The sequence below is a fragment of the Galendromus occidentalis genome, unplaced genomic scaffold (genome assembly GCF_000255335.2).
Source record: "Galendromus occidentalis unplaced genomic scaffold, Mocc_1.1 scf7180000077470, whole genome shotgun sequence".
NCBI classification, from domain to species: Eukaryota; Metazoa; Arthropoda; class Arachnida; order Mesostigmata; family Phytoseiidae; genus Galendromus; species Galendromus occidentalis.
This window is the reverse complement of record NW_003805458.1, coordinates 872,394-898,805: the sequence shown is the minus strand read 5'-3', so window position 1 is coordinate 898,805 and position 26,412 is coordinate 872,394. Positions and strand designations below refer to the sequence as shown.

Below are 26,412 nucleotides of genomic sequence, written 5' to 3'. Positions count from 1 at the left end.
GTTCTCGAAAGAAATCCCGACTTCAAGCGTCTCTCGGAGATTTCGAGGCAAGACCAATTGACAGATGTGTATAGATTCGCATGCCTCTCCAACGCCGAGGTTGAGAGGACCTTTTCCTTGTACAAGAATTTGTTGTCAGATCGTCGCCACAGATTGACTGAGTTGAATCTCAAACGGTATATGTCGATACAGTTCAATTCGGGTCTGCTCTTTGAAGAATAAGTTAATCGAAAATCTTATCAGAGAAGCGTGTCGAAAATGTATGCATAAAATGGTTTCATAGTCGAATTTGCAATCATTCTTTCTGTCCGGTCCTCTTGTCCGGTTTCGGCTGCAGTGTCCGTCCGATTCATGTCCGGTTTCCGAAGAAAAAATGTCCGGTAGAATAGAAACTCTACGCATCAGTGAATTAGGCAGGAGAGAATCCGCCTTTCCTCCATCAAGGAACCAACGATTCGGTTTTTCCTTTTCTCAAAAGCAAACATGCGCGTTTAAGAATTTAATTGAATGACTCTGTGTCGGCGCTTTGTTCCATCTACGCCTCTCTGAGCGATCATTGTTGGTGTCGTTACATAAGGTGTCACCTGCTCGGTCGCTTTCTTGTCTCGAGTAGCTCGAAGGCCAGCCCGGTGGTCACAGAATTCTCGGACTCTGTCGAGCACTTGTTACAGAAGATGTAAAGACTATCGGACAGAAAAGAATTTCTCCAGACGAATTATAATCTTCTGCTCATAGACTGAGGAGACCTTTTGTGTCCCCTAACTGAGAAGGGCAAGAATTCCGCTCTCTTCAATACATCTAACGAGCGTATGCGGCGACCCGGATCGGAGCGAGCAAGCAACGCACCCTCGCGAGTTCGATCGGGAGCACTCCGAACCTCCATCACGCACCCACTCCGGACCGATCTCGAGCTGCGATATTCCCAGCAGACCCAACGCGGAACTCGTTGACGCGAAATCCGCTTACGATTCCGGCTTCCCATCTCTCGAGTTCTTCTGTGCTTGCTTGAAAATGTTTCCTTCTCGTAGAAGTGTGCGTCGGCAGCGACGGAGTAAATTGGGAAACACAGTTCCCACCGCACACCTTTGTCGTCGCACAGTGGACTTCTGATCTTCTTCTATGGAAAGGGAGACGCTGAAGGGACAAAATCTTTTTCACTGTGGAGCTTCCTCGGCCAGAAGCGGCGACAACCGATTGGAGTATGTTCGTTTTCCTCTTGTGTCTCGTTTGCCTGTCATCGGGTCAGGCTAAGGCCCGATATGACTGGAGACTGAGCAAGGAGTGCACGCCTTCGGGTTCGAATCTCCACGACTTCAAGATACGGAACGTCACGGAAGACGCTGAAATCGACTTCAGACTCCTGACCGGTGGCAAGCTCACACTCATTGTGAACGTTGCGACCTACTGTGAATACACGTCGCAGTACCTCGAGCTGAACGACCTCCAGAAAAAGTTTGGACCGAGCGGATTCCAGGTGATCGGTTTCCCGTGCAATCAATTCAACAAGGAAGAGCCCGGTTCGAAAATCGAAATTTTGAATGGAGTCCTGCATGTGCGTCCCGGAAAAGGATTCGTCCCGAACTTCCCGCTCACTAGGAAGGTCGACGTCAATGGGAAAGAGCAGCACGCGATCTACACGTTTTTGAAAAATGCCTGTCCAGTGTCGCCGCAGTCGCTTTTCGCGAAACGTGAACAACTGTACTACGATCATCTGCATGTGAACGATATCCGTTGGAACTTCGAGAAGTTTTTGGTGTCTCCCTCCGGCGCCCCTCTGCGTAGATATCACTCATCCATAAAGCCGAGCCAACTAGAGGGCGACATTGAGCAGTTCCTCCTGTTCAGCAGTTTCAAATAATGATCTTCAGCTCCTACTTCAGATCCTTAGCTTCGCCGGGGAGGAGCAATTCCGCGTGTAGAAATTTTCAGTCGAAATCTTCCGAATAAAGGAGTTTCCGAACCACATTTCCGTTCTCGATGAGCGAGAGAGCAGTCGATATCTTCGAAGCTGAGCGACTCCCGAAAGCGACGCAGGATAAGCGAGGGGGATTGCCGATCCATCTCGTACGGCCCGACCTCCGACTAAGCTCACGGAAACACTTCGTTCTCTGAAGAACTGTAGACCTTCATGGTAACATATACGGTGGATACCCGCACGGCGCATACTCAGTCTGGATGGTTCAGTAACGGCGATCCGTATATCAAGCTGAAGTTCAATCCGTGGGTGGAGTGCGGCGATAGGATCCATTTAGAGCCTCTTCCGGTCTCCTTTCATGCTGAACATGTTCCTCCGTTGCTAGGTTACCCGATGAGGACCGCTCTCCAATTTTTCCTCGCGGAATGGGAAAAGTTTAGCGTCCCTACAAGTGGTATAGGGGGCAAGAGACTATATTGTGGATATTCACGGGCATTTCGTTGATATTCTGAGATCTTATTCCACGTTTACGAATTTTTGAACGGGAATGATGGTCGGCAGAGACACCACCGTCGATCCCGCTAGATCCTCCACTGGATCGTTTCGATGCGGGAAATTCGTATAAGAGAAGAGTGACGACATCCGGCCACTACTAAAGTTCATTCCCGCAGACGAATGATGACGTGCGTTCTCCGCGAATTAACGAATACTGCCATCTTGACGAGAGTTCCTCTCCAAGGCCGAAATCCGACCCTCAATTCCAGAGAGATATCGTGATCGGAACGCCCCCGTGATTTTGTGTATCTAGCGATCTCGTCTGGTGGTCGTTCCGCTCTGGAGGTTGCGGTCTAAGAGTCGACGATTTCGAGTTAATCGAGCAACTCAATTAGAGCTCCATACTTGCTAGAGGTACAGCCTGCGCGGAACGTGCACGTCACGTTTTCGGAATAACCCCATGGCCGATGGTGCAACGATTGATTGACCATGGGGCGACGGGACATGCATGAAAATTCTAGCTTTCAGGAGTAATCGGTCGCTCGTTCGCTGTATCGTTAATGAGCTCGCAGACGGTCCTGGGCGATTCCACGGTTCGGCGGAGGAAGAGCTCGAAAATCCGATAGGAAACGTGGAGACGTCGACAGCTTCTCAAGAGGAGACAGTCTAGGAGGCGAAGACGCTCGTGCGGAAGGTGGCGTGGGTTCAATCCCCGATGCCGGCAAAGTACTCGAAAATCACGAAACACACTGAGGGCAGCGGAGGAACTCGGCCTCGATGCTCCCGAGTGCATTCGCTCTCCGGAACCGTCCTTGAGAGCAATGGGAAGGAAAATGCCCGGGATGGTGAACCCTGGTCCCATCCGACAAATTCGAGCGAATGGAGCCGCCTAACCGTTGTATGATAGATCGGAGAGAGGCTGGAGGGGACTGCGGAAAATCGACTCGATCAAAAGAACCTATAGGGCTCCTATATCAGCGGACTCCTGCTTCCGAAACGCACGGCTTGGTAAGCCTGCCCCGTTATCCCAGCGAATGGAGTCCGAAGCATCAGAAGGGCCGAAGCCTGACCGGCTCGACACGGAGGAGATACCAGTGCGCCGAGATTGGGCATCTGCAGCGTTTCGGAAAAGTTATCCTTCATCACTATCCATCTATCCGACCTCAATCGTATATCGCTGTTCGGAGAATTTCCGCAATCGTGTAGCCCAAGCTCCATTCCCGCGTCGAGGTTCCTCCTAGCACAAAATTCCCTAAAAACCTCCGACGTAAACACTCATTAGAGAAGTACTGCGCAGTTCTTGCTGTTCCAGGAAGGGGAGATCGTCGAGGGGAGAGGATCATCTTCGAGGATCGCTCTCGTGTACTCAAGCTCATGCCTGTCATTCGGTTGTCGGATGTGTCCTCGTTTCAAGAATCTCGGGAAACAGATGGTGAAAAAAAACACGGAGGTTTAGCAGTAGAAATATTTCACGGTAGATGGCGTACAGCTGGTGTTTTTTTCGAGGAACTAGACATCATGCCCGGGAAATCTGGAGAATCTTACAGCAAACAAAGATCGCACCTGGTTCGCAGGAGTGAATTTACGATTGTGTACGATTGTAGATGAGTTCAGTCATCGAAGGATTCGCCGTGTCGAACGACTCATTCCAGTCATCGTCACTAGGACCTGCAGACTCGATTCTGGCCAAGCCGAAACGGTGAACCCAGTGTTTGATATCGCGGGGTGTTCGAGGAATCTATCCAGGGAGGACATGGCTCAATATTCGAGTTAAGCGCTGATTGAGACAGTTAGGAATCCTTCTGGGATCAGGGTCCTCTCGAAAACTTCGAGTCTATTGTGGGTTTATTGGCGTATTTCAAATTATAGAGGTGTTCGCGTCACGTTCTTTAGAGGGAGCATACACGGGCGCTCTTCCCCGTAATGTTTAATCGAAAACGTACACCGCGAGAACGGCACTCGTCGACGATCAGCACGGCTCTACTGTCAGCAAAGAGGGTATGATGATGTTATCATGCACGTGACGTCTGTCTAATGGGAATTCCGTCGTTCATCTCCTCCATCAGTGTACGTGAGCTCCTTAATATGAAGCATGGAGCCGAGCAATATTGATTTAGCATTCATTTTCCATCATTTCATGTCTAGCTTGGGAGTAGAGGAGCAGGTCGAGTGGACCTTGACGACAGCTAAAATCGATTGCGACGTGCGAACCGCCACTCGATGACTTCCGAAACCGTTAGGGAGTACGTGAAGATTGCCGAACTCACCGTGACCTCGCTGAGGGAATTGTTGGGGACTTCTTGGAAAACCGGAGGCATCGTTCTGTCGGAAAAGGAGCGAACAGCTAGTCTGAATAGCCAAGCGAAATATTCACGAACTATGTCAAAAGTTTGCAGTAGACCTGCCCTTCCCGTTCCCCTTTTGCCTTTGTTACCTTCTTGCCCTTTCGTATGTATCACTAGGAGTATCTGTCTCTTTGCTCCGGAGTAACCTGAGCTCAGCTGTACCCTTTTATCGTCGTGTCAACGAACGCCGACACAAGAACCTTCAACCGGATTTGGAAGGACTTCAAAAACCACTGTCCTCGTTTTCCCCGACGTACTGCGGGAGAGAACTCCGTGATTTCGAACCAGGAGACATCGATCCCCAGGCTCCAGTGACCGCGACGAATGAGCCCGGACAGCTAAGACAGAAATCTGTTTGTGTTTTATTCAGGGTTTAATACTCTCAAGGTCACCAATTGATGAGCTAGGCTTGAGCCTCCAAGAATGCCACCGCGCTTCGTTCGCAAAACTCGTTCCTGAACTTTGAGCAATGTTACCGGCATGTTTACAGAACTCAATCCCTGTCATTCCTCACCATCAAGGAGTAGTTTGTGCCTATCTACCAACAACGCTGACGTCATATCTCCAACCGGAACAGCCACGTTGAGCGCCTTGATTCGTCTTGGACTCGATCTTCCTTCGAGAATAGACATTCTATGATCATCATTCGACGAAGTACAAGTAAACACTTTATCACCTGCTTTCCGCTCATTCGACTTTGACACGAGTCCTCTTGATCGAGTAAACGTTTAGCATCGTCCCTAAGAAGGCCAACAAGGCGGCTACGGCAGCTGGCAAGTCTTGATTCAGTTGCTGCAGGATCCCACTGATGAGCGGGGCCAAGCCCCTGGACACCGAAGTCACGCTCTGGGACACCCCTTGAAGGAGTCCGATATCGCTCCCAGTACCGCGACTCAACAGAGCGTCGAGTCCGTAGACCCTGGCGAGACTTGCAGAGGCCGTGAAAACCACTAAAAACAAAATTAAGGACGACAGAGTGCTCGACAAACACAGGAGCACAAGACTGGCCGTCATGACCGCACCGGTAGCGACCAGCAATCGCACGCTGTCTATCTTGAACATGTGAATGATGGGACCGGCTAAAAAGCCCGACCCCGCAGCCACAGCTCCCGTCAATGCGATGACGTATCCGATTTCCTGCGCGGACAGAGAGTGCGTCGTCATCAGGAGAAAACTCAAATTACTCCTGTACAAGATCACGGCCAGAGTTGCCGACAAGCGCGCGATGAATAAATCCCAATACTTGGGCCAATTCACGCTTCGACAAACATCGATCACCGATTCCGGTGCGGGGTCCGATTTGGCCGAGGCGCTCCTCTTCGCCGGGCAATCCGGTAGGAAAACTTGAGCGATGACTCCCGATAGGATGAAGAGAGCTGCCGCCACCAAGCAACCGTTTTCAAAAGTGCCGATACGTGAGCCTATTAAGGGCCCTACGATGAAACCCGCACTCGAAATCGCGTTGAATCGACCCATGATCGCTGCTTGTTCCGCTTTCGGTGTGATATCGCAGAGGTAGGCCTTGCACATGGTGTTGCTATGCTTGAAGAAGCCCAGTACGCTCCGCAGAATGAAGAACGGAATTATGGTGTCGAAAAAGAAAAAACCGCTGTACACGATCCCTGACAGGTAGAACGAGAACAGCAGACATATTTTGCGGCCGTGCAAATCGCTGTAACCTCCGAGTAGGGGTCCGCTCAGCGTTTGTACTGTTCCGTAAACGGTCCCAGCGAGCCCGTAGAGGAACGGCGAATAGCCCTTGGTCTTGAAATTGACTGCGAGCAGAGGGATTATTATGGCCACAGCGAAGAAATCCACAAAGCCCAAAACGAACGGCACCCAAACTGCGAACTTGTTCCTCCCCATCACGGCCCCCTCGATCAGACGAAGCTGTGGATCAAGTCAATCTAGGAACTCCGCGGCAATGGTGTCGGTCGCTAGCTCGAGTGACATGAGCTCTCGACGCTGATGCGTGAATGAGGGTGAAGAGAGCGCTCTCTCAAGGAGATCGATCTCGGCGGCTAGGCAAGTTCGTAGAGATTCGAATGCGTTCGCCGGGTTCCCCGTTGCGATCTTTTCTCGAACTTCTTTGAGGAGACCGTACTTCTCAGACTTTCCGTAGACGGTGACAGCGTTCGCGTCCTCCTGGATCAGCCAATCGAGATCCTCATCGAAGAAATATTTGACTCCGTCTTTTTCCACTTGCTTGTACCCACTGACTAGAGCCAGGACCTCAGCCAGCTTTCCTTTCTCGAGAATAGCGCGGTTCCACAGATCGGCTTTAAGCAGCTCCGGAAGAACTTTCTTATGCAGCTGACTGGGTCTGAGGACGCCCGCCGGCGAGTTTCCGACGCTGACCCCGATTGGAGATGATTCCTTCAGAGATTTTATCTGAGCCGTTAATGCTCCATTTTCGGTGGAATACTTCGCTTGCTGCAGGACGCTGCTGACGATGAGCGGCTCCTTTGAAGTCACGTCGATTTTGACGCCTAAACTCTCGGTGAGTCGGAAGGATTCCACTGAGGTCACATCCGGCTGATCGAATTGTTGCTCGATCTCACCGAACAACTGCAAGGATCAAGCTCAGGTCAGAATCAGTCATCACGCGGATGACGGCCCCGATGTAGGCGCGTAAAAGTACAATCGAGCAATCTCCTGAGCTATGTACATTGCCTTCTGCGCCAATGGGATCAGAGAATTCTTTACGAATTTGCCCCTAGCGATCACCCTCGGCACCTACCTTCTGAAGACGTCTGCTTTTCAGAGCCAACTCCTCATAGACCTGAGACATCGTTGAACATTATCACCTGAAAGCAGGGAGAGACACCTTGGGTGAATACTCCGTGAATCTACGGGGGTCGTGGCAGTGGCCCGGCACCTCTTCGAACAGCTGGAATAGCACGCTGCGGACGACATTTGCAGCATTGGACTCCGATGGATCCAGAGGAGTCTTCGTGACGTGGCACTGTGACAGAATCGCAAGGATTCAGCCTGAGCGACGTCCGTGCTCAACGTAGATTCATGAGAATTATGATATACGACATTCATCAACAAGACAACATCTTGATAATCCGATGAAGCAGTCACATTCTGAACGCGCGACCACAACTACAGGAGATATCTGATCCAGATCTCGTGTACTCACCATTATCAAGAACTCAATCGCTGATGATCACAGAGAGAACATCGGGGGACTCCTCAAACCCGTAAGTGCATTCTCGAAGAATTCTCACGTCCCGTCAGAGTTCGACGCAACAGCTGCGTGCTCACAGAAATTCGAAGTTCAGAAAATCGACTCATGTGGGGGAATGGGCGTCTGTGTGGGTTATTGTGGCATATCGCAATCGAAGACCGGGAAAGGCCGCTTTCGCTTTTGCTGATCAAATCCGAATAAACCGGTTCTCCGACCTTCTGTTGAGGAATATTGCCCGTGATTTCTTTCCTCAGCGGAGAATTCTCCAGGAGAAGCCGAGGTTTTCCGGAACAATGCAATCTCGTACGAGCTACCCTAGACAAACTGCTCCGAGGTACTCCTGAACCGGCGGATGAAAAGCCTCTCTAAATTCTTCCTTCCCGACTTTAGACACTCGTCGTCACAGATTTATTGAGAGAGTCGAATGTGAGGTCTGATGTGAGGGGAGCTCGTGAAGGAACTCGTGCATGTCCTTGGTCTACCGGCGGGATGGTCGTGCGGTCAAGAGGACATTCCCACGACGAGGGACCTACACTATCTGTGGCTTTCCTCACTTCTTGCACTACATATCTCTCGTACTCGGCGTCGGTACTCGTTCAAGATGGTATCGGCGGCCAGATATCGGGTCGTTTTCGACACATCGTGCCGCGAAGAACTTTGCTCCCGGAGAATGGCGAGCCGACCGAGGATGTCTCCCGATTCTCCGCAAGTTCCCCCTCGAAGTTCTCGTCTGCTGGAAACGAGAACTTCATCGAATCCGGCTCCAAGAGATATGTGGAAGACAAAGCGGAAGCTACCCATCGAGGTCGTTCCTCTCGCCATATCAGAAACAGCACGTGCCCAGGAAGCTCGGACTATTGAACCACCGACTGAAGCGTTGACCGGTGATTTCTCCGAGCTAGCAAAACCATCCCTGGAGCTCGCCTCGACTGCGCCAGGATCAGGGTGCTGTTCGAGGTTCTTCTAACAATAAATCGCATCAACTAGCTCTGGAGAATGAGAGAGTAGCTACGGGGATCGGGAGGAAGGATTCCCGATACTATCCACGTTTATTCGAGTGAAGAAACATCGAGGCTTCGCGTTTCACCGCACTTGTGCGTCTTTGAGGGAATCAGCCACGAGGTAGCCCTTCCCGCGAACTTCGAGCTGTTTCGACATCCACACGGTTTCACCGTTCCCGTTCAACTTGAGATCAGGTGCGATGCGTTCCCAGATCTTCTTCTTGGGATTGAGAACGCCTTCGGGATTCGGGTAATCCGCCTCCGGTCGACCCGTCCAAGTGACCCTGAAAACATTGCTCCGTCTCAGTCAAAGTTCCTTCCACGTCCTCATAAGGTAGAGAAATCACATAAAGTTCCATGACCGAGCCTACCTGTCCCCAGGCACCGCGTTTTTCGGCGGTCTGATTGGCTCGACTTTGTCCGGGGTAGAAGCGCACATCACCATCCCCTCGGAGAGGACTCCACGCATCTTCGCAGGTTTGAGATTGCACATAACGACGACCATACGATCTCGCATCGCCTCGATGGGGACAAACTTCACCAGGCCAGAGATGACGGTTCGCGGCTTCGCTTCGCCGACATCGATCTGCTCGAGGTAGAGCGCATCAGCGTCCGGATGTCTCTCCACATTCGTGATGAGACCGACTCGCAAGTCTAATTGGGAGACGCAAACGGGCTCCTCGGCTTTGGGGGCGTCGTTCTTCGGTGCATCTTTCACTTTCTTGGCACTCTGCTTGGAAAAATCAGAACTGAAAACTCCAGCTGAAGTTTTCTATGCGTTCGGGAGCTCATCGGTAGCCTGTCGGAGCAGATCTCATGCGAACCTTTTCTTTTTCCCGTTTAGGTTGGACTTGGGGCCCGTCCGAAGATTGCTGGGTCTCGGCTTTCGTGGTCGGGACAACTTTCGGCGCAGGAGGCGCAGTTGCGGAATCGCCCGCCGAACATCGAACCGATGGCACAGAATACTGGAAGCAAAAGAGTATTTTGGAAACAAAGTCCATCGTCGCTCCTGCGATCATTTCTTCTCAGCAGCAGGCTCTTCATATTTTCTGCTCACCTGCGGTTTCCCGTTGCTGATTTCCGCTTTGATGAGCTGCTGCCGGTAGTGCTCACATTCCGAGGCGAGCGCCTCGTTCTCTTCCTTCAGCCGTGCGGTTTCTTTGGCGATCACTGAAAAAAGAATTCGAGATAGAGGGGAATCAGCAGAAGTCTGCCCGTGGAAATGCAGGCTTAGCACAAGAGTTCTCCCGCACGCGCGGCGTTCGCCGGTACAAAGCGCGGGTCGGAACTCGACGGGCCTGCGCTACAGCCACGGGGAAATGCCGGAAAGTGTCGCGAAATCTCCTCTGGTATTGAGAGTTGCTCGCCAAGCATACCGAAGGGATTCATCGACACTGACTGCCACTTACGCTCATCCCGCATGGAAGTTACTTTCGTTCGGAGGTCCGTCAGAACTTTCCGAGTCATGATTTTCTTCCCGATCGCTCTCTGCAACTGCATGCATTCAGACATCATTTCGGAGCTTTTTCAGTGATTCGGCTAAGTGATACGTCCGAGGCGAGCACCGAGGGCCACCAGCTGTGCGATTCGGTTCCACGGGTGCACGGCGATTTCTCGATCGGAAGAGCACAGAGTAGAGCCCCGTATGGTGGGAACTGCTGTCGGTGATCTTTGCCTACAGCTCGAATTTGGATCGTGCGGTCTCTCGAAGCGGAATCTCTCGGCACTCGTCATTTTCTTAATAGACGCTTGTTTCGACTCGCGGCTGGAACCGCGGATTCGGCTCGTAGTCTCCGGATCCGGGGTCGACGGAGATCATTACGCCCCATTCTTGAGAAATGAGGAAGTTCCGCCACACTGCGGGAGCTAGCGGATTACCGCGGTAGGCTCTAGCGGAGACCAGTGCGGAACCCCACCGAACAAGATTCTGTGGAGATTTTCACGACCCTGTAGCTGTGTCGTGACGAGGGATATCTCCATAGGGAATCAAGATGGAGGCCTCCCTTTGATGTGCTCGGCTCTCGGCCTCCCAGAGGTAGCCAATCTCTGGTCTTGAGAACCACAGATTCCAGCGCTCTGAGCGACTAATAAAGGAGAAGCTTCGAAAGCCTTTGGAGCTTCGTAGAGCACCGCTAGAAGACTCCGGGAACTCCCAAGGAAAAATAATTCGGGGGCGAGTGCCTGTCAACATCTGAGGAAAAATAATAGTGGGATCATGGGCAGTCGAAGTTCTCGCAGGAATCTTCTGAACGTTCTCGGGGGGTGGGAAGGGTCATCTGCGGAGGCTCGACACGGATGGCTGTCCTCTTCTTTGACCTCCACAAAGCCGATCAGGGCACCGGACGAACGCTCTGCAAGTGTGCGCCGGCTAACGGGGGTCGAGAGCTGGACTTCGGTCCGTGCGGCGGTCCTCGATGACGCGATGTGGGTACGGCTCGGCAGGGGTCGATCGTCTCGAGATCCCGCCGGCTGCACCGCAACCTAGATCGGCTGCGATCGCGGCGGCTGCAGCCAGTCAAGATGCGATGACGACATCGACGCGATTTTACGCGGGATAAGGACGCCGAGAGAGGACACTGATTTTGATCAAACTTAACGGAAGGAACTCATTTATTCAAATATTCACAGTACGGAATCACCAAACTCAACGATTGAACAACTGAGTATAATGACGCCACCCATCAATGACATCTCTCAACGGAGACTGCGCTTCGCGTCTCCCCCATACTTTTCCCCTTTTCGAAACTACTCTGCGTTTCCAGGCTAATTAAATCACATGAACTCATCAGTCAGCATTCCATTGGTTCTCCAGCTATCCACCCGATAAGACCGTCTTGATAGTTCGCCAAAGGTTTTTGGTTTCGATATACGTAAATTCTCATGCTATATCCGGAACGACTCTGAAAGAACGAGCTTTCTTTGCTTGCTAATCATAGTATCCATGAATGATATTACGAACGACCATCTCCATACTCGCTTCAAGTCACCGTAGTCGATCATTGAACGTTTTTTTTCTCTCTAGAAATAACACTCACGATCCAGTTCGACTCTGGAAGAATGACTCGAATCGGTTGAAACTTCAACCGTCTTACGAAATAGTCGACCCCGTCTCGGAGCCGATTCGTTTAAACATGCAAGCATATCCCTGGTTTTGCATGAACGCTCGTGCGATGCTTCATCGCCAGGTTTTCGAGAGAAGGCAGAACGTTTGAAGTGTCGATCAAGACGTAGGGTTCGAAACAGACTGAATATCTCAGCCTATCGATAGATAGACGGATAGATGGATCGATTGATCGCCGCACCGAATCGATGCTCGACCGACGATCGAAGGAACAACAGCAAACGAACGCGATTTTCCACGAGAAGTGTTGTCGTGAGAGCGGCCAGCGAGCTGTACGGTGAGCCTTCGGTACAGACACTCGAAATTAACCTTAGAGCTCATGAAGACGAAGTGGAACTGAGTGAGGTTGAGAGAAGGCCGGAAAGCTGTTCCGACGAAGCATGGAGCCGGAACAGTCGTGCAGCGTCGCTACACATTTGCAATAGAGCACAGGCGGCGGCGGCGACAACAGCAGCGGCAGCGGCGGCGGCGACAACGACGACGACGAGGAATTGGACCGCTCACAGTGAGAACGGGTGTTGGGTTCCGTCGTCGAGTATCAGATAGACAGACTTGTTCGTTGGCCATATAAGCCTGCCCATTCTGAGCGGATTGTTGCGCGCCGTCTCGGGGAGCGCCGGAGTGTTGCACGTCTTCAGGCATTTGGTCTGAGAATTGCCGAGACCGAACAGACCCGACGCCGTCTGCCAGAACGACAGTTTGTCGTCGCCGGCCGCGTACGAAGCGAGATATTTGCCCTCGGGCGAGAAAGCCACCGCGGTGACCGGGGACTTGTGCGCCACGATGTTCTGGCACTTGGCGGCTTTGAGTTCGTAGAGCGCGATCGAGCCCGACTTGGCACCGACGGCGATGCGTCGGGTCGCGCTGCAGTGGGTCACGTTGTGGAAGCGGCAAACAGCTGGAAAGAGTTCCTGAAGACCTTTAAGCTTAAGTTGCGATGCGTCCAGACAGTGGAGCACGATGTCCATCACTTCGACGAGCAGATCGTGCACGTCGTTCTGGACACGCTCGATGAGCAGTTCCACGATACGAATGATCTCCGGTTTCGCTCGATGGAGCACCGTCTGGGACAGCGTCGTTGGCAGTGTTTGAGCGTTCTGAGCCAACGCGTTGTAACGATGCACCTCTTTGGCCAACGTAGTGATAAAGACGGGCGGTCGTGCCGTTGCGATAAGCGATAAGGAATGCCGTGCCGACCGACACGAGTCGGCCGACGGCGTCAGAGGCAGCCCGTACGTCATGGTCGGTACGAGTTTGTCTGAGTTGCAACAGAGTTCGAGCAGTCCGATGAGGACTCGCGTCACGTCCAAATGATGCTCCCAGACGGTGAAGCCTCGTCCGATGAGATCTATGGCCGCCCGCCGGAGGGAGGTGTGAGCTGGGAGTTGGTTGCAGGCCTGGCTGAGCAGCAGGTAGCTCAGGGCTTGGGCGGTGTGTCGGGTGAGGGAAACGTCTTTGTTCGAGACGGTTTTCTTCTCGAGTTCCGCGCTGCCGTACGTCGCCCCGATGACGGCCAACAGAACGACGGCCGTGGACTGTTTCCGTTTGGCCTCGGTGACGGCCGAGAGCAGCTTGATCTTGTCGTCGTCGTCGTCCTCGGACTCCTCGCCGTCCTCGTGCGCGGGGTTGTGCGTCGCGCCCGTCGGAGCGCCGCCCGGATGTCCCGGCTGGCCGGGCAGCGGCGGCAGCTGGTGCTCGCTGTAGTTGGGCAGGAACAGCGACCAGGAATCGATGACTTTACGCCGACCTTCGGGTCCGATGCTTCGGAGTTCAGCCAGCAGCAACGCTTGCGCCGCCTCCCGAACCTCGAGGCATCGATCTTGCCATCTCCTCGCCAACATCTCCAGTTGAGGTCTCTTGTATTTGTCGCTCTTCACCAGTTCCGGCAGCTGGACGCAGTGGTGGGTGGCCAGACGGCTCCAGCCGTCCTTGATCATGTTCTGGTTGTTCTGGGCGTCCTGGGCCTGTTTGGCCGACTCGGAGCCGACCCGGCTGTCGGCCCTGCTGAGCTTCCGGTTGAGTTTGCGTCGCCGTTCCTGCTCATCTATGAACGTGGCGCTGTTCATAGACATGAGCGTGTTGGCCAACGCGACGAGGCTCAGCAGATGGTTGGTGGTGAGAGCCTTGGCCAGTTCCCAGTGGCCTTGGCTGGCGAAGCGCCGGGCCCTCTCCTCTTCCTGCAGGACTTCCTTGGCGACGTTGATCGTGACCGATCGGGCCGGACCGCCGGACGCTTGACTAGACAGTTGGGTGGCCGGATAGAGTTTATACATGTGGGTGGGCAGAAACAACGCCATGTGTCCGCTGCGTGACAATAGACCAAAGTGAGCTGGTCTGATGGGCAGGAGCAAGCCGAGCTTCGCTTGGCAAACTTGATCCAGGCCCTGGTCGAGGCCCCAAGCGTGCAATTGAGAGAGTAATAGCTGCGCGATCTGCATCGTCTGATTGGTTTCGGCGAACATAAAGCCGCCGGGCTTGGCGGTCGGGCTGTCTTTGGATTTTGCTTCAGGCACAACAGCTGACTTGATGCCGACGCTCTCTGCGGTGGCTTGCGCGGTAGCTTGAATCTTGGACGCAGCGGACTCGGCGGTGTCCTTGACCTTAGCGATGAATCCGGCCAGTGTCTTGTTGGCATCGGGCAACGATGCCAAGCTGTAGTACTTGACGTATTCCGTCTGGTTGGTGAAGCCTTGCGATTCGAGCGTTCCGGGAGTCATCTGCGAGTACTCCTCGGACAGCAGCTGCACGATAAGTGCTTCGATATCGAAAAAGAAAACGTGACTATCCTGCTGACAGCCGTCCATGGTCTGCTGTTGGGTTCGGAGGCCCTGGATGACCAGGGGATGGGCCCTGTACGGCAGAGTTGGGTCGTTCATGCGCTGGTTATGCGCCTCGAGAGTGTTGTGCAGCTGCACGAGACCACGCTGCGCGGCGTGCTTGATTGCGGAAATGTTTCGGTGCCGGAGTCCGCGCAGCAGGTGGAGTGCGGGGTTGGAGATTTTCTCTCCGGTCGCGTTCACGTTCTCGTCGCAGGCGTTCAAAATGTCCTCGGCCATCATTCCCTGAATCACCCGGTCCAGATGGCACGTCTCCATCTGCCACACGTACACGGAACCGTCGGCGCAGCCGACGATCATGAAGTCGTCGAGCGGCCTCCATTTGATGTTGGTCACCGGGAAGAGATGGCGCGACGCCAACAGAATGCATTTGCGGTCCTTGAGGTGCAGCAGCGACACTGCGTGATCGGCCCCGATACTGCAGATGCATTGGAGGACGCGCTGGCTGCACGAGTCCGGCGGAACTTGGAGTAATTGTATCTCCCCGGAATGGACGGAAAAACGGTGCAGCAACGACCCGCTGTATAGATCCCAGAGACAGACGGAGAAATCCACCCCACCGGAGACCAGGTGGGCGACATCGTATCGCGTGTTCACGTTGTGCGGATACAGCAGTGCCGTCACCTTGCCCTGGTGGCCGCCGAGCGTCAGCAGTTGGCGGTTCGCGAGATGTTTGGCGCCCCATAGGATCTGGGCCATCACGCAATGGATCACCGAGATGATGACGATCGAGCCGTCGGACCGACCGCAAGCGAGCTGTCCCTGAATCGGAAGGTAGGCGCTCGCCGTAATATACGCTCCCGGGATGTCGATTCCGTCGAGTATACCCACGGGCGGCGGGTTCAGCTGATCCCAGCTCGCCTGCAACGACGTACTGTATACGGCCGGCAGAAGAACCGGCTGTGCGAGGGAAACCAGCTCGAGCTCATGGAGTTTCCAACGGTACACAGCGCCGTTCGCATCCCCTTGAATGAAATGTTTCTGCAGAGTGTCTCTGGTCAGGAGGAAATAGTTGCTCGACGGCGGATGAACGAGATTCGGCTCGGCAGTTGCTTGCAGCACAGCTATGCAGTTAGGCTTTTCCACGTTAACCGTATGGAACTGTGCCGTTCCGGGCACTGCTTTCTGCGGAATCTTGTAAATATATCCCTTGCCGGTGTTTGTCCACGACAATATCTGATCGGTGGAGAGGAAGCGGCCGCCCGCCCACCGTTCGCCGTTATACGCCTCCTGGGAACACAGATGGGAAAAGTCGCCGGCGTCGTATACGTGCCAGGCGAGCGGACAGATTATGAGGACCGTGCGCTGGTTGTACATGCAGCACGACAGACCGACGGCGTGGTAACAGTCGATCGGTTTCGACTCTCCCTCGAAGAGGACTTTTCCGTTTTGAAGGGCCTCCTGTTCGTCGACTCGCCACACCTGCGGATTTGAAGAACTTGAGCTCCGGAACGAGACTGTCGGTGGATGGGAACCGACGTTGTGCTCGACGATTCTATCTCTGATATTTCGTGTTCGCTATGACGGATCATTCCCTGCCGCCGTGACGTCATTCGTATAACTAACCTTCATATAACCGGTGGAGCTCAGAGCTACTAGAATATCATCGTTTCGTTTGACGGGATGAATAATGTCCATGGCCGCAATCCAGTCCGAGTCGACTCTCGAACTCAGCGTAAACAGAACCGTCAAACTGCAATGCGGATCTCGAGTCAGGTCTCGATTCGTCTCGCGCAAATTCAAGGCCACGGTTTCGACGCTCACGCGCCGACCGCGAGCGTATCCGTGTCGGAGCGACGCCGACAGAGCGAAAATAACTTCAGCTCGGACTGCTGTTTCGCTCGAACATTAATAATTTATTTCATTCCGTTTCCGGTGTCGAGTTGAGCTCTCACCTGACCATGTCCATGACGATGATCTCTGCATAATAGCCGCAACAGAAAAGCCGTGGGATTTCGGCCCCAGTAAGTGTATACGCCCGAATATCTGTGTGAACTTGCTGTAGCTTGACAGCCTCTACGCAGCGACAGTCATTCATGTCCCACAGTGACATTTCGCCGCTCTCGGAAGCCGATACCAACAGCTGCTGGTTCGTCAGATGATTTCTCTCGGTAGCGAGACAGACAACCTGAGGAAAAGATGCAGGAACGATTTTCAATTATTATAATTGACACAAGGCGATAAATCCGAGATTCTCCGGGAGATTCGAGAATCTCCCTCCTCAAGGGCTGTCCTCATCAGGAACCAACGGGATTATTTTGATTTTGATTCCATTGCTCTTCGTTACGGATTCGAATGGGGTGTCATTCGATCAGAATCTGCCCTTACCTTCGACGTATGTCCGTGTAACATGACTCGGGGGATCAGCTGACCCCCACAGTCGTCCCAAATGCAAAGATGACCCTCATGACTCCCCGTGACCAGGGTAGTGTTATCCTTGGAGAGCACAAGGCAACTGACGGAATGAGCGGGAGCTTTTTTGCCCCAGATCGTCATCGGCACAACGAGCTGACTCGAGAGGGCCATTTTCTTGGGATATCGACAAACCTAGCCACGTACGGTCACACACTCAAAACTATTCACAGGCAAATCGCTCCGCAGTCACGTAACGGAAGGTCTCAGCAGCCTCGGAGCAGGTCGTCTTTGACAACCACCCCCACCTCGCAGCATTTCGAAACTCTATGGACTCCGCTTCTGAGCATTGTGGGAACGAATGCGAAACTTCAACGCAGAGACCCGAAAATTGAATACGCAGCCCCTTAAATTGAAATGAAATCCCGAATCGTCCCGCGAACGCGGAGTTTCCCACCACGGTAGAGAGTGCGATGGTGCTCTGCGGTTCTTGCGGCTGACATCACTGCTGCTGCTTGATGGTGGTCACCTGACAAGGAGAGAGGGCGCCACTAGCGCAAAACACGAGAGGGATACCGAAAGGCGCCAATCCATCGGAAGAGCCTTCGTATGCTCCCAGACACTCGGACAATCCACAGAAATTCAGAAGAGCTGTGTATAAGACATTGCTGCAGGCTGCATGGAGAGCGATACTCTCTGACGTTCAGCGGGCACATATTTCTATGCTGACCGTATGAGATCGCGGAAAAACTGATTTCCGAAGATTAGCCCTCCGCCGGCTTCCTGATATCCAACGCGCTTCGCTGCTCGTCGGAAATTCTACCCTGCTAGATGGTGTGAGAAAGAGAACAAGAGGAACTGGTATTGCTGGTCAGCCAACCCCACCTCGTCGCACTGAAGGTCAACTCTTTTCTGAATTGAGCACCTTTTTCCGTGCCTCGCTCGAAAAACGGTCGGTCACTACGGAGAGCTGCCCTCGCTCGAGACCGATCATGGATGATCTGTCCTCCCCTCAATTCAGCCCAGCAGCTGACGCTCATAATCGTTGAATAAAGAGAACATTGCGTAGAGTTGGAAAGCAACGGGAGAGCGCTTTTAGATTACAAATTGGGATTATTGACATCGACCTTCAATGACGACCTTGCTCGTCATGCAGCCTTCGACCTTCTACAAATGATTTTCGTACACACGAACTTCTTTATTCCCTTTTTCTGCGCCGTCTCCAAGCCGATTGCAGACCCTTAGACCTTCTCAAAGATGCGATATATTTTTCGAGACATCCGACATTCCTCCCGACTTGACCATTCAGAGGGAGGCATCGGGACCGAGGAGATGCATGAGATCTGCATCATCCAAAGTCTGTTCCTGGTACCCAAGGATCTTGTACTGCGTTGTTCTCCCATTGTCTTCTACCTGCAGGTGCGTAACGTCATCTCCACTCGCAGCCCGAAGTAATTGAATGGCAATGTTCTCATCGATCTCGTTGATTCCTGAGGAAGAATTTCCCAAGGATTAATTCCCTTTTGGTTAATTCTCAGAAAGACCTCATTCGCTGAATTATCCGTCGTGGGAAAGGAGTTTCTACTATCGTCTGTGGAGCGTCTGCTCCGAGTCTCCGATCGTAAGCTTACCGTCTTTACCGCCTTCGACCTCAAGACTGAAGTGCGTGTTTCCTCCGCGCATGGAGATGACAGCAACCCCGCGGCTCAAATCTCTTTTTATCGACACGACGCCTTCTTGGCCTAGGACCGGAGAGCCTTCATCTGTCATGTAGATAGTGTCGTCCTCACTGGAAGCGGAAAGACGAGCGTGATCTTCAACGTCTCGGAACAGGAAATCGAGACTGCGTTCGTTCGATCGCTTTACTCACCCGACTTGATCTCCCGGCTGCAGATGTTGAACGGCCTGGTTGCTGTTGTCAACGATCAGCTGGTCGGCTGTCATGCACTCGTGAGTTTCGAAGTCGGCCTCGTTTTCGAAGCCCTTCAGGCAGCCAGAGCAGTAGAGTCTGACGTCCTGCGAGCCTCCTTGATGTTTGATGTAGTTCCTGGGCTGAGCCACCGGAGCCGCGGTAGGCTCTATCTGGACGTGGCTCTTGATGTGGGCGTCGAGGGACATCTCTTTGAAGAACCTCTTTTCGCAGGTAGGACATTTCAAAATCTTGTACTGCGTCGTTCGGCCGTTGTCCTCAACTTGCAGATGGGTCACGTCATCCCCTCCAGCGGCTCGAACCAGCTGTAAGGCGATGTTCTCGTCGATTTCGTTGATGCCTGAAGTGAGAATCGAATTTTATTGTGAGACAGAGCTCCGCGAGAGGCTGAAAACGAATATGTTTCATTTCATCAGCGATCGAACAACCGGACTAACCGTCTCTCCCGCCCTCGACCTCGAGACTGAGCTGGCCTGAACCCTCGCGAACCGAAATCGTTGCGACACCGAGCGCCAAATCTTTCCGAATTGAGACCAAACTTCCTGGACTGATAAGAGCCGTCGCTGGCTCGGTGATATAGACAGCGTCTTCGTCACTGCAAGGAATTACGGAGATTCAGTACGTCGATACCGAGAGGAGCTGCTGATTGAATCATTGTCCGCACGCAAAGGAGCGACATCTTACACAGCCTGTCCCGATTGGATCTGCTGAATAGGCTGGCCGTTGGCGTCCACGATGACTTGATCCGAAGAACTGCACTCATGATTTTCGAAGTCAGCTTCGTGATCGAATCCTTTCAAGCAACCTGAACAAATCAGACGGACTTCCAGCGGCCCTCCTCCGGCTCCTTGACGGTGCTTGAGGAAGCTTCGCGAGCTCAGTAACGAAACGCCGCCACCCGAAGTCTGGCTGTTTCCTGACTCGTGACTCTTCATGTGGATGTCGAGGGATTTCTTCTTGAAGAATCCCCGCTCACAAACAGGACATTTATAGTCACATTCGCCGCGATGGAGTCGTAGGTGGTTATAGAGACCAACCTGCGACAAAGAAGAATGTTTGTGTTAATGTTCGGATTATGAATTGTAAATTTTTCTATATTTCTACCCGGGGAACGTTTCGGAATCTTCAGAATTTCCTACCTTGGTGCTCAAGCGACGGTTACAATTCGTCCATGGACACGGCGTTGGGGGAGCGTGGAGTTCCATATGAGCGACCAATTGCTCATTCTGTAAGAACCTTCGGTGACATTTGTTGCATTCGTGAACGACACTATGCTGTGACAGATGAGACCAAAGAGCTTGGGCTGATGACGCTTTCGCCCCGCAGATCTGAAACAAGGATTGAGGGTGATGACTCTCGATGTCAGATCTCTTGTCAGGAACGATATGGAGCGAAGTCCCGCTCGGATAGACGATTGTGCGCTAAGCGATTTCGGATCTCACCTCGCAGATATTGGCCATCTCCGGATGCGCGTTCTGGATATGATTTCTCCTCGGAGCGGGCTGAACAAAGAGCTGCCCACAATGCTGGCACTGATACTGATGGCTTTCGGTTTCCATGTGACGAACGAATGTAGATAACAAACCGTGCCAGGTATGACAGACACGGCAGCGGTAATTCCGGGGCTCGGTCCGGTTGTGTTTGTCCTGTATTTTCATGTGCTGGGTGGCATGCTGGGCGCTCACGAAGTGTTCCTGGAGATCTTCAGCCGAATCGAACACCATGTCACACATGGCGCAGAAGTGTTCCCCTCTGGAAATCAGGACGCCTCAGCTTTCTTGCTCTGTGATCCGCATTGCGAATCACCCTGCCCGTTCGACCTTGTAGAGATGGAATATGTGTCGCGGAGAGAAACCTACCTTTGGTTGTGGATTTTGCAATGAGCTTGGAATGCAGCGGTGTCTTCGAATGTGTTCGAACACGACGTCACAACGCAGATAAAGCGCTTCTGCATGCCATGGAGATTGTGCATATGGAGATAAAACAGTGTATAGTTCTTGATGACAACGTCACACAAATGACAATAGTGACCGACTTTGTTTGGGAAACCCAGCGAGTTCAAGCGGCTGTCTGATGGCACTTCGCTACGCTCCAGCATAGCGCTCGGATCCATGATAATTTCTGTGGTATCGTTGAGCGGACAGATCTGAAATGAGTTCATCGAGGATCGCTGTCTCACAACGGAACGCATGCACGGTGATTTATTGCGCGATGGAAAAGCGGAACGTTCTTCTTGGTCGATGCCTACCTGCGTCGTGACTTCGGGAACTTCGTCCGCCGGGCGTACTGTCCTTTTGACCCATTTCATGTGAACGTGATGGAGATGCTGGTTCGCGTGGTCGGAACTCTTGAGGGTCATGTTACAGAGGAAACAGACAGTTGCGGACTCGTCCAGTCCCTCGGCGTCGTTTTCCGCGTACTCCTGGAGGCCTAGAGCGAATTCGAGACGTCATTAGGGGGCTTCATCTTGCGCAGCGACCCACATGGGAATCAATTCTCCGAAGAATCTATTCCGTCAACGGCGATACGGCCCAGCCGGAGTAGGGTGACGGAACTCACATTTGCCATCCATCATGTGCTTCTCTACTTCTTCTTTCTCCGAGAAAACTTGCTCACAATGGAAGCATTTGAACATCAGACCGCTCGGAGACTTCTTGCTGTCCTTGCGCTGAAGGTCCGGACATTTCGCGATGTGCTGCAGAAGATCGTCGTGGCTACTCGTGGGCTCTAAGCACTTAGCGCAAGACCACAGTGAAGGTCCGGTCTGGACGGCGTGAGATAGAAGCACATGTTTCATGAGGCGCTCCTTGCCGTGAACGTAGACCGAGCAGACTGTACATTGTAGATGAGGGCCCGGTTGCCCGTCCAGATGGCGTTGTTTCACGTGCGCCTTGAGTCGTCCCGGTCTCGGTGTGCAGTAGTTGCAGTACTTGCACACGAACGTCATCCGATGATGAACGGCCTTCATGTGCTCGTGATGCTGTTCGAAACAGCTCGACGAGAAGTTACACATGGAGCAGTAGAAGACCTGCGACAAATTGGAGAGTTGTCCTTCGAACACGTGACGGATTGTACGTTCATGCATGGTGGTGTAGTGCTCGCGAACTTCGGAGAGCGTCCGTAGAGTGGCACTGCAGAACCTGTTTGAGAAGAGAAGCGTATGATGTGAAAGGAATGGTCAAACCACAAGCGCCACGGACAATGACCCGTCTACGGCCGTATTATCGCAGTCGACGTCCCGTAATAATCGGTATTAATGGGAGCAAAGCATCCTGGATCGGGAAAAACTCACTGGCAAGCAGATTTCAGCAACGTTTCTTCGGTTACGTCGTCGGGTAAACAAATGAACACAGCGTTATCGGAGAATTCGGCCTTGGCGGAAACAGCTTGGATCTCGTGGATGACGTGATAGTGCTTCTCCAAATCGATGAGAAATTTGAATGTGAACTTTTCTCTGCAGAAAAGACACCTCATCGGCTCTTGGGAGGAATGAATTTGTCTGGAAGGAAAATGGAGAATAGGACTTGAGTTCACCGACTCGATAGATCGTTTCCGACCGATCGATAGCAGAGGCTTCGGGAACGCACCTGAAAAGATAGTTTCCCTGGAGACCTTCGAGGTTCTCCGCTTCCCGGAGGGGCAGGTCGCTCTCTATCAGCTGAACCTGATTCGGGAGTTTTTGCATCGAGTTCATATCGACGAAGTCCGCAGTGCAGTCCTCCAAAGTGATGACTGTTGTTGGTGGAGTTGATGAAATCGCTGGAAATGTTTCAGCTCATCAAACACTGATGAATGTTCCCAAGAAGACCTCGGGCCCAAAATAACCCTGACCGAGTGGATGTGGGGAGTCTGAATGTGAGATCGACGAAGCCCCACCCCGATGGATCCACTCACGTTTTTTCTTCAAGGCATCGAATCTCGTTAGATCCTTCTTTGCCGATGCAGAGCCGACGCTATTTTTATCCGGTGATTGCTCGTCGTCAGCACTCTGATCCTGAAATCGGCGATCGATTGCAATGAATACGTCCCTCATGATCGATAGGAGACGCTGATCAATCTCTACCAACAAACGTTTTCCCCGTCACGCAGGATCGGTGGTCCAGCTGCTCACCTGGGATTGGTTTTGGGAATTAAGCATGAGAGCCATCTTCTCTCTAACATAAGGCATTTTCTCGTCGGCTTTCTCTACCGCCTTGGCTCTATCGGTGGAAGCGTTTCCGACGATCTCGATCGTGACTCCGTCTTCAGCCACGACGAATATCCGGTTCTTGCGCGGCTTCGGATTATTGAAGAGTCTATTCCGACCCTTCTTCCGAGCCATTATCTTCCGTTGCTCGGCTGTCAAGCCGTCTTGCAATCGCGAGGCGCTCGTCGCTCTCGTAGTCATCGATCGATCAGGAGAAGAACGTAAACGACCTGAAAGCAGAAAAGCGGAATCAGCATTATGTACACAATTATGCTAATGAATTGCAAAAAGAAATCTACATCGGAAAGAGCGGGAGCTAATTCATGAATCGCCACGCTCACGCATAGTGCGAAACGAAAACGGAGAGACCGGAACGGTGTTAAGAAACTACGACTGGAACGGAGCATTTTGTTCAGATCTTGAATGAGATCAGTGGAGTGGTCTTCCCCGTACGCGATCTGCCAGAACCGCGGCGAAGGAGCCCGATGCTTACCGAAAGATTTCCCCGAGGACTTCGAATGCTGCTCTGGTTCATACTCCTCATCGCCATCGTCGTCGACATCCTCATCTTCGTCAGCAGGATCCTGCAAATCGAGGGATGGGGGATCAATGAAAGTGAGGGATTCCTTACTGATATTGGTACTCTGTCGAAAATCCAACCCAAGGGGCTCAGTCAAGCTCCATCAAGGCATTCGTGACAATATGAGACTCACTGTCTGTTTCTCGGACACGGCCCCGTCTGACACCTGGGTCACGTCATTCTCATCGTTGAGTCTGACGACTTCGACCTACGAATAGAATTTTTTTAATTAATTTTGTTCCGCGAAAGGGAGGGGATCCTCAAGACCCCGCTTGCTGATTTCCCGATGTCCCGATGGCCTCCAACGACCGGAAGTTGGGAGAACGCTTTTGATTGAGACTTTCGGAGCTCACCTGAAGCGTCTTTGGGTCACTCTGCATAACGACAATGCCCTGGGAGTTCTGCAGGAGCGATAATTGGTCGCTGTTGACTATGAGGACCTGGAACCGGGGAGCTTTCGTCAAGGATAGAACTCGCTTACGGAAGAAATCTAATCCTTAATTCGAGATCAGAGGTAGAACGCTCCATAGCTGAGCCGTCTCTCAGACCTGTTGGCCGCTTTCAACAACGGCTGCAATCGTCGATTGATTGAGAGGGGTCGCCAAAGTTTGTGTTCCACCTGCCGCCGGCGAGGGCTGTGCTGGTCTCCTCTGGAATGACGGTTATGTTGGACTTCGATTCCGGAATTGAATTATACACTCGGACTCCTGGTCGACCTAGACTTTCTCAACATAAGTCGACGATACCTTTCGCTGCAGAATACTCGGTATACTTCTCCTGCTGGTCTCGTCGTCCCGATTCTGGAGGGGCATAGGCATGCTGCTGCGCATTGAAGTTGACAAGCGCTTCAAGAAAACTGCGCATGCTGGAATCGGGAAAAATACTTAGCTTTAGACTATCGATTTCCGAATTCATGAACCAAGGACACGGCCAAGATAAATACTCACAATTGTGCTCACCGATCGCTACATAAACGCCGAATTAGTATCTAGCACACGCAATCACCAATAAAATAAATAGAAAAAACTCAGAGCTGCTGGGAAGTTGTCTGACGGCAAGCTAAGAGTCTCACCTGCTTTACTCTGGCGTTGCTTCCGCGGTCTACTCCCCGAAGAAGGTCCCGGTTCGGGCTTCTCCTCAAGGCTCGGATCTCCGATTGCCTGCATAGGAATGAAAATGTCATAACCGAAGGGGCTGACCCGATTTCACCACGGCGGGATTCCGAAGCTCAATTAGCCCGTGGTACTTCGGTACCGACCTTGAACACGTCGGAGTCATCAACGAGCATCTCGCATTTCCTCATGATGCAGATCTCATCTTGAGCACCTCCGCTTGTCTTCCGCTGGCATGGAACACATCGGCGACAGTCTGCGGGGCGAAGTATCCGTAAGAGTCCCGATACCAAAGATAAGAATCGCACATGAGAGCCAAAGATGGGGAAGGTCATAAAGACCATTATGTTCTGCCTTACCTTCTGTTCGAGAGCAACCATCGCACTTCCTACAGCCGCCTTGCGCTTCGGCAGTTTTACGTTCTTCCTCTCGTCGCCGTTCTCTCTCGGCAAGGTCCGCCTTCGAGGGACGTCCTCGTTTCTTCGGCGGCTCGGCTGCGGATACCAAGAGCTTTCAATAAAAACGTGGCAGAAAACAGGAGGGTTCACGATACGGGAAATATCCTCCCCATTGCCGGGATTCCCAATAGGTGCGCCACGACCTAATGGACTGACCTGGAGAGCTCGTTTGTGGCTGCTCCTCTTCGTCGGGCTCCTCCACCTCGGTATTGTCCTTGCATTGCTTCTTATGTTGGATGAAACCGTCGAGATCGAAGAAGCTACGCTCGCATCCGCCGCACTTGAACTCATCTGAGGAAAGAGCCGGCATTATTTCCTCGACCTTGGCACAACCAAAGACGAACTTTCCTCCGCAGGATTAGGTTATATCATGGATACCCGGACGGAGAGCTCGATTCGGCATCTAAATTTTCGATGCTTCTTACCTCCCGCCGGTTTGCGTTTCCTCGGGGGCATCTCGTCTGAAATTCAACGAGGATGGATTTGAAACTACGTACGAGGGACGAATGATCGGTTCTCGAACATTTAATCTATGGAATGTGTTGTACATCCAAGGAGCCGCTCCGGAAATCGCTTTCCGTCATGAAAAGGAACTCCCCGCTTTCACTATCAGACAGTCGGTCTCCCTTGGCTCAGAGTGACCCGGCCGCCGACGCGGCTCTAGACCGTTTCCCGCCCAAAGAATAGCCACTCTTTGAAATTCCCAACACCCTTCCCACCTCGATTCCTATCCCGTTTCCCTGTCCTTCTTCGCCGTGGGAATCGTCCCCGCTCCTGTATTACATTTCCTACTGAGATGTTGTCGGTCGGAACGAGAATTGATTCTTAAGCGCTGACGGATGCTCCCAGTATAGTGTGTTCTCCGGAGTTCTCGCACTTGCCGTCGA

The 26,412-nt window shown here is 52.5% G+C and overlaps 6 protein-coding genes across 7 annotated transcripts; 1 reads left to right on the top strand and 5 right to left on the bottom strand.

Moving 5' to 3' along the window:
- The first annotated feature begins 1,201 nt into the window (after positions 1 to 1,201).
- LOC108864418 (glutathione peroxidase 3-like) lies at positions 1,202 to 1,858 on the top strand. Its single transcript, XM_018640009.1, has one exon. The coding sequence runs from the start codon at positions 1,202 to 1,204 to the stop codon at positions 1,856 to 1,858; it is 657 nt and encodes a 218-aa protein (XP_018495525.1).
- Positions 1,859 to 5,098: 3,240 nt separating this feature from the next.
- Positions 5,099 to 6,750, bottom strand: LOC108864417 (major facilitator superfamily domain-containing protein 9-like). Its single transcript, XM_018640008.2, has one exon. It carries the CDS (start codon positions 6,619 to 6,621, stop codon positions 5,443 to 5,445), a length of 1,179 nt encoding a protein of 392 aa, XP_018495524.1. The 5' UTR covers positions 6,622 to 6,750; the 3' UTR covers positions 5,099 to 5,442.
- LOC100904231 (uncharacterized) lies at positions 6,656 to 8,048 on the bottom strand. Of its 2 annotated transcripts, XM_003744559.2 has the most exons (3): positions 7,901 to 8,048; positions 7,496 to 7,562; positions 6,656 to 7,323 (listed from the first exon to the last, which is right to left on the bottom strand). In XM_003744559.2, the coding sequence occupies exons 2-3, from the start codon at positions 7,544 to 7,546 to the stop codon at positions 6,658 to 6,660; spliced, it is 717 nt and encodes a 238-aa protein (XP_003744607.1). In that variant the 5' UTR covers positions 7,547 to 7,562; positions 7,901 to 8,048; the 3' UTR covers positions 6,656 to 6,657. The 2 variants fall into 2 exon arrangements, with proteins under 2 accessions (XP_003744607.1, XP_018495537.1); XM_018640021.1 differs by lacking the exon at positions 7,901 to 8,048 and having other exon boundaries at positions 7,496 to 7,622.
- Positions 8,049 to 8,957: 909 nt separating this feature from the next.
- On the bottom strand, positions 8,958 to 10,434 carry AIMP1 (aaRS-interacting multifunctional protein 1). Its single transcript, XM_003744518.1, has 5 exons — positions 10,359 to 10,434; positions 10,007 to 10,119; positions 9,774 to 9,914; positions 9,321 to 9,679; positions 8,958 to 9,233 (listed from the first exon to the last, which is right to left on the bottom strand). The coding sequence occupies exons 1-5, from the start codon at positions 10,414 to 10,416 to the stop codon at positions 9,032 to 9,034; spliced, it is 873 nt and encodes a 290-aa protein (XP_003744566.1). The 5' UTR covers positions 10,417 to 10,434; the 3' UTR covers positions 8,958 to 9,031.
- Positions 10,435 to 12,283: 1,849 nt separating this feature from the next.
- On the bottom strand, positions 12,284 to 17,433 carry Rbcn-3B (WD repeat-containing protein Rbcn-3B). The gene is made up of 4 exons (XM_003744558.2): positions 17,236 to 17,433; positions 16,803 to 17,035; positions 16,474 to 16,600; positions 12,284 to 16,329 (listed from the first exon to the last, which is right to left on the bottom strand). Exons 1-4 carry the CDS (start codon positions 17,431 to 17,433, stop codon positions 12,571 to 12,573), a joined length of 4,317 nt encoding a protein of 1,438 aa, XP_003744606.1. The 3' UTR covers positions 12,284 to 12,570.
- A 1,131-nt stretch (positions 17,434 to 18,564) lies between these two features.
- Positions 18,565 to 25,981, bottom strand: LOC100903942 (uncharacterized). Its single transcript, XM_029111797.1, is given in 21 exon segments — positions 18,565 to 18,749; positions 18,891 to 19,060; positions 19,880 to 20,226; positions 20,329 to 20,517; positions 20,632 to 20,941; positions 21,049 to 21,335; positions 21,438 to 21,619; positions 21,749 to 22,329; positions 22,482 to 22,688; positions 22,777 to 22,963; positions 23,084 to 23,605; positions 23,869 to 23,959; positions 24,089 to 24,163; positions 24,309 to 24,395; positions 24,504 to 24,605; positions 24,702 to 24,820; positions 25,028 to 25,115; positions 25,214 to 25,323; positions 25,427 to 25,561; positions 25,682 to 25,816; positions 25,951 to 25,981. Coding segments are annotated over 21 exon segments (4,140 nt in total).
- Positions 25,982 to 26,412: the final 431 nt, after the last annotated feature.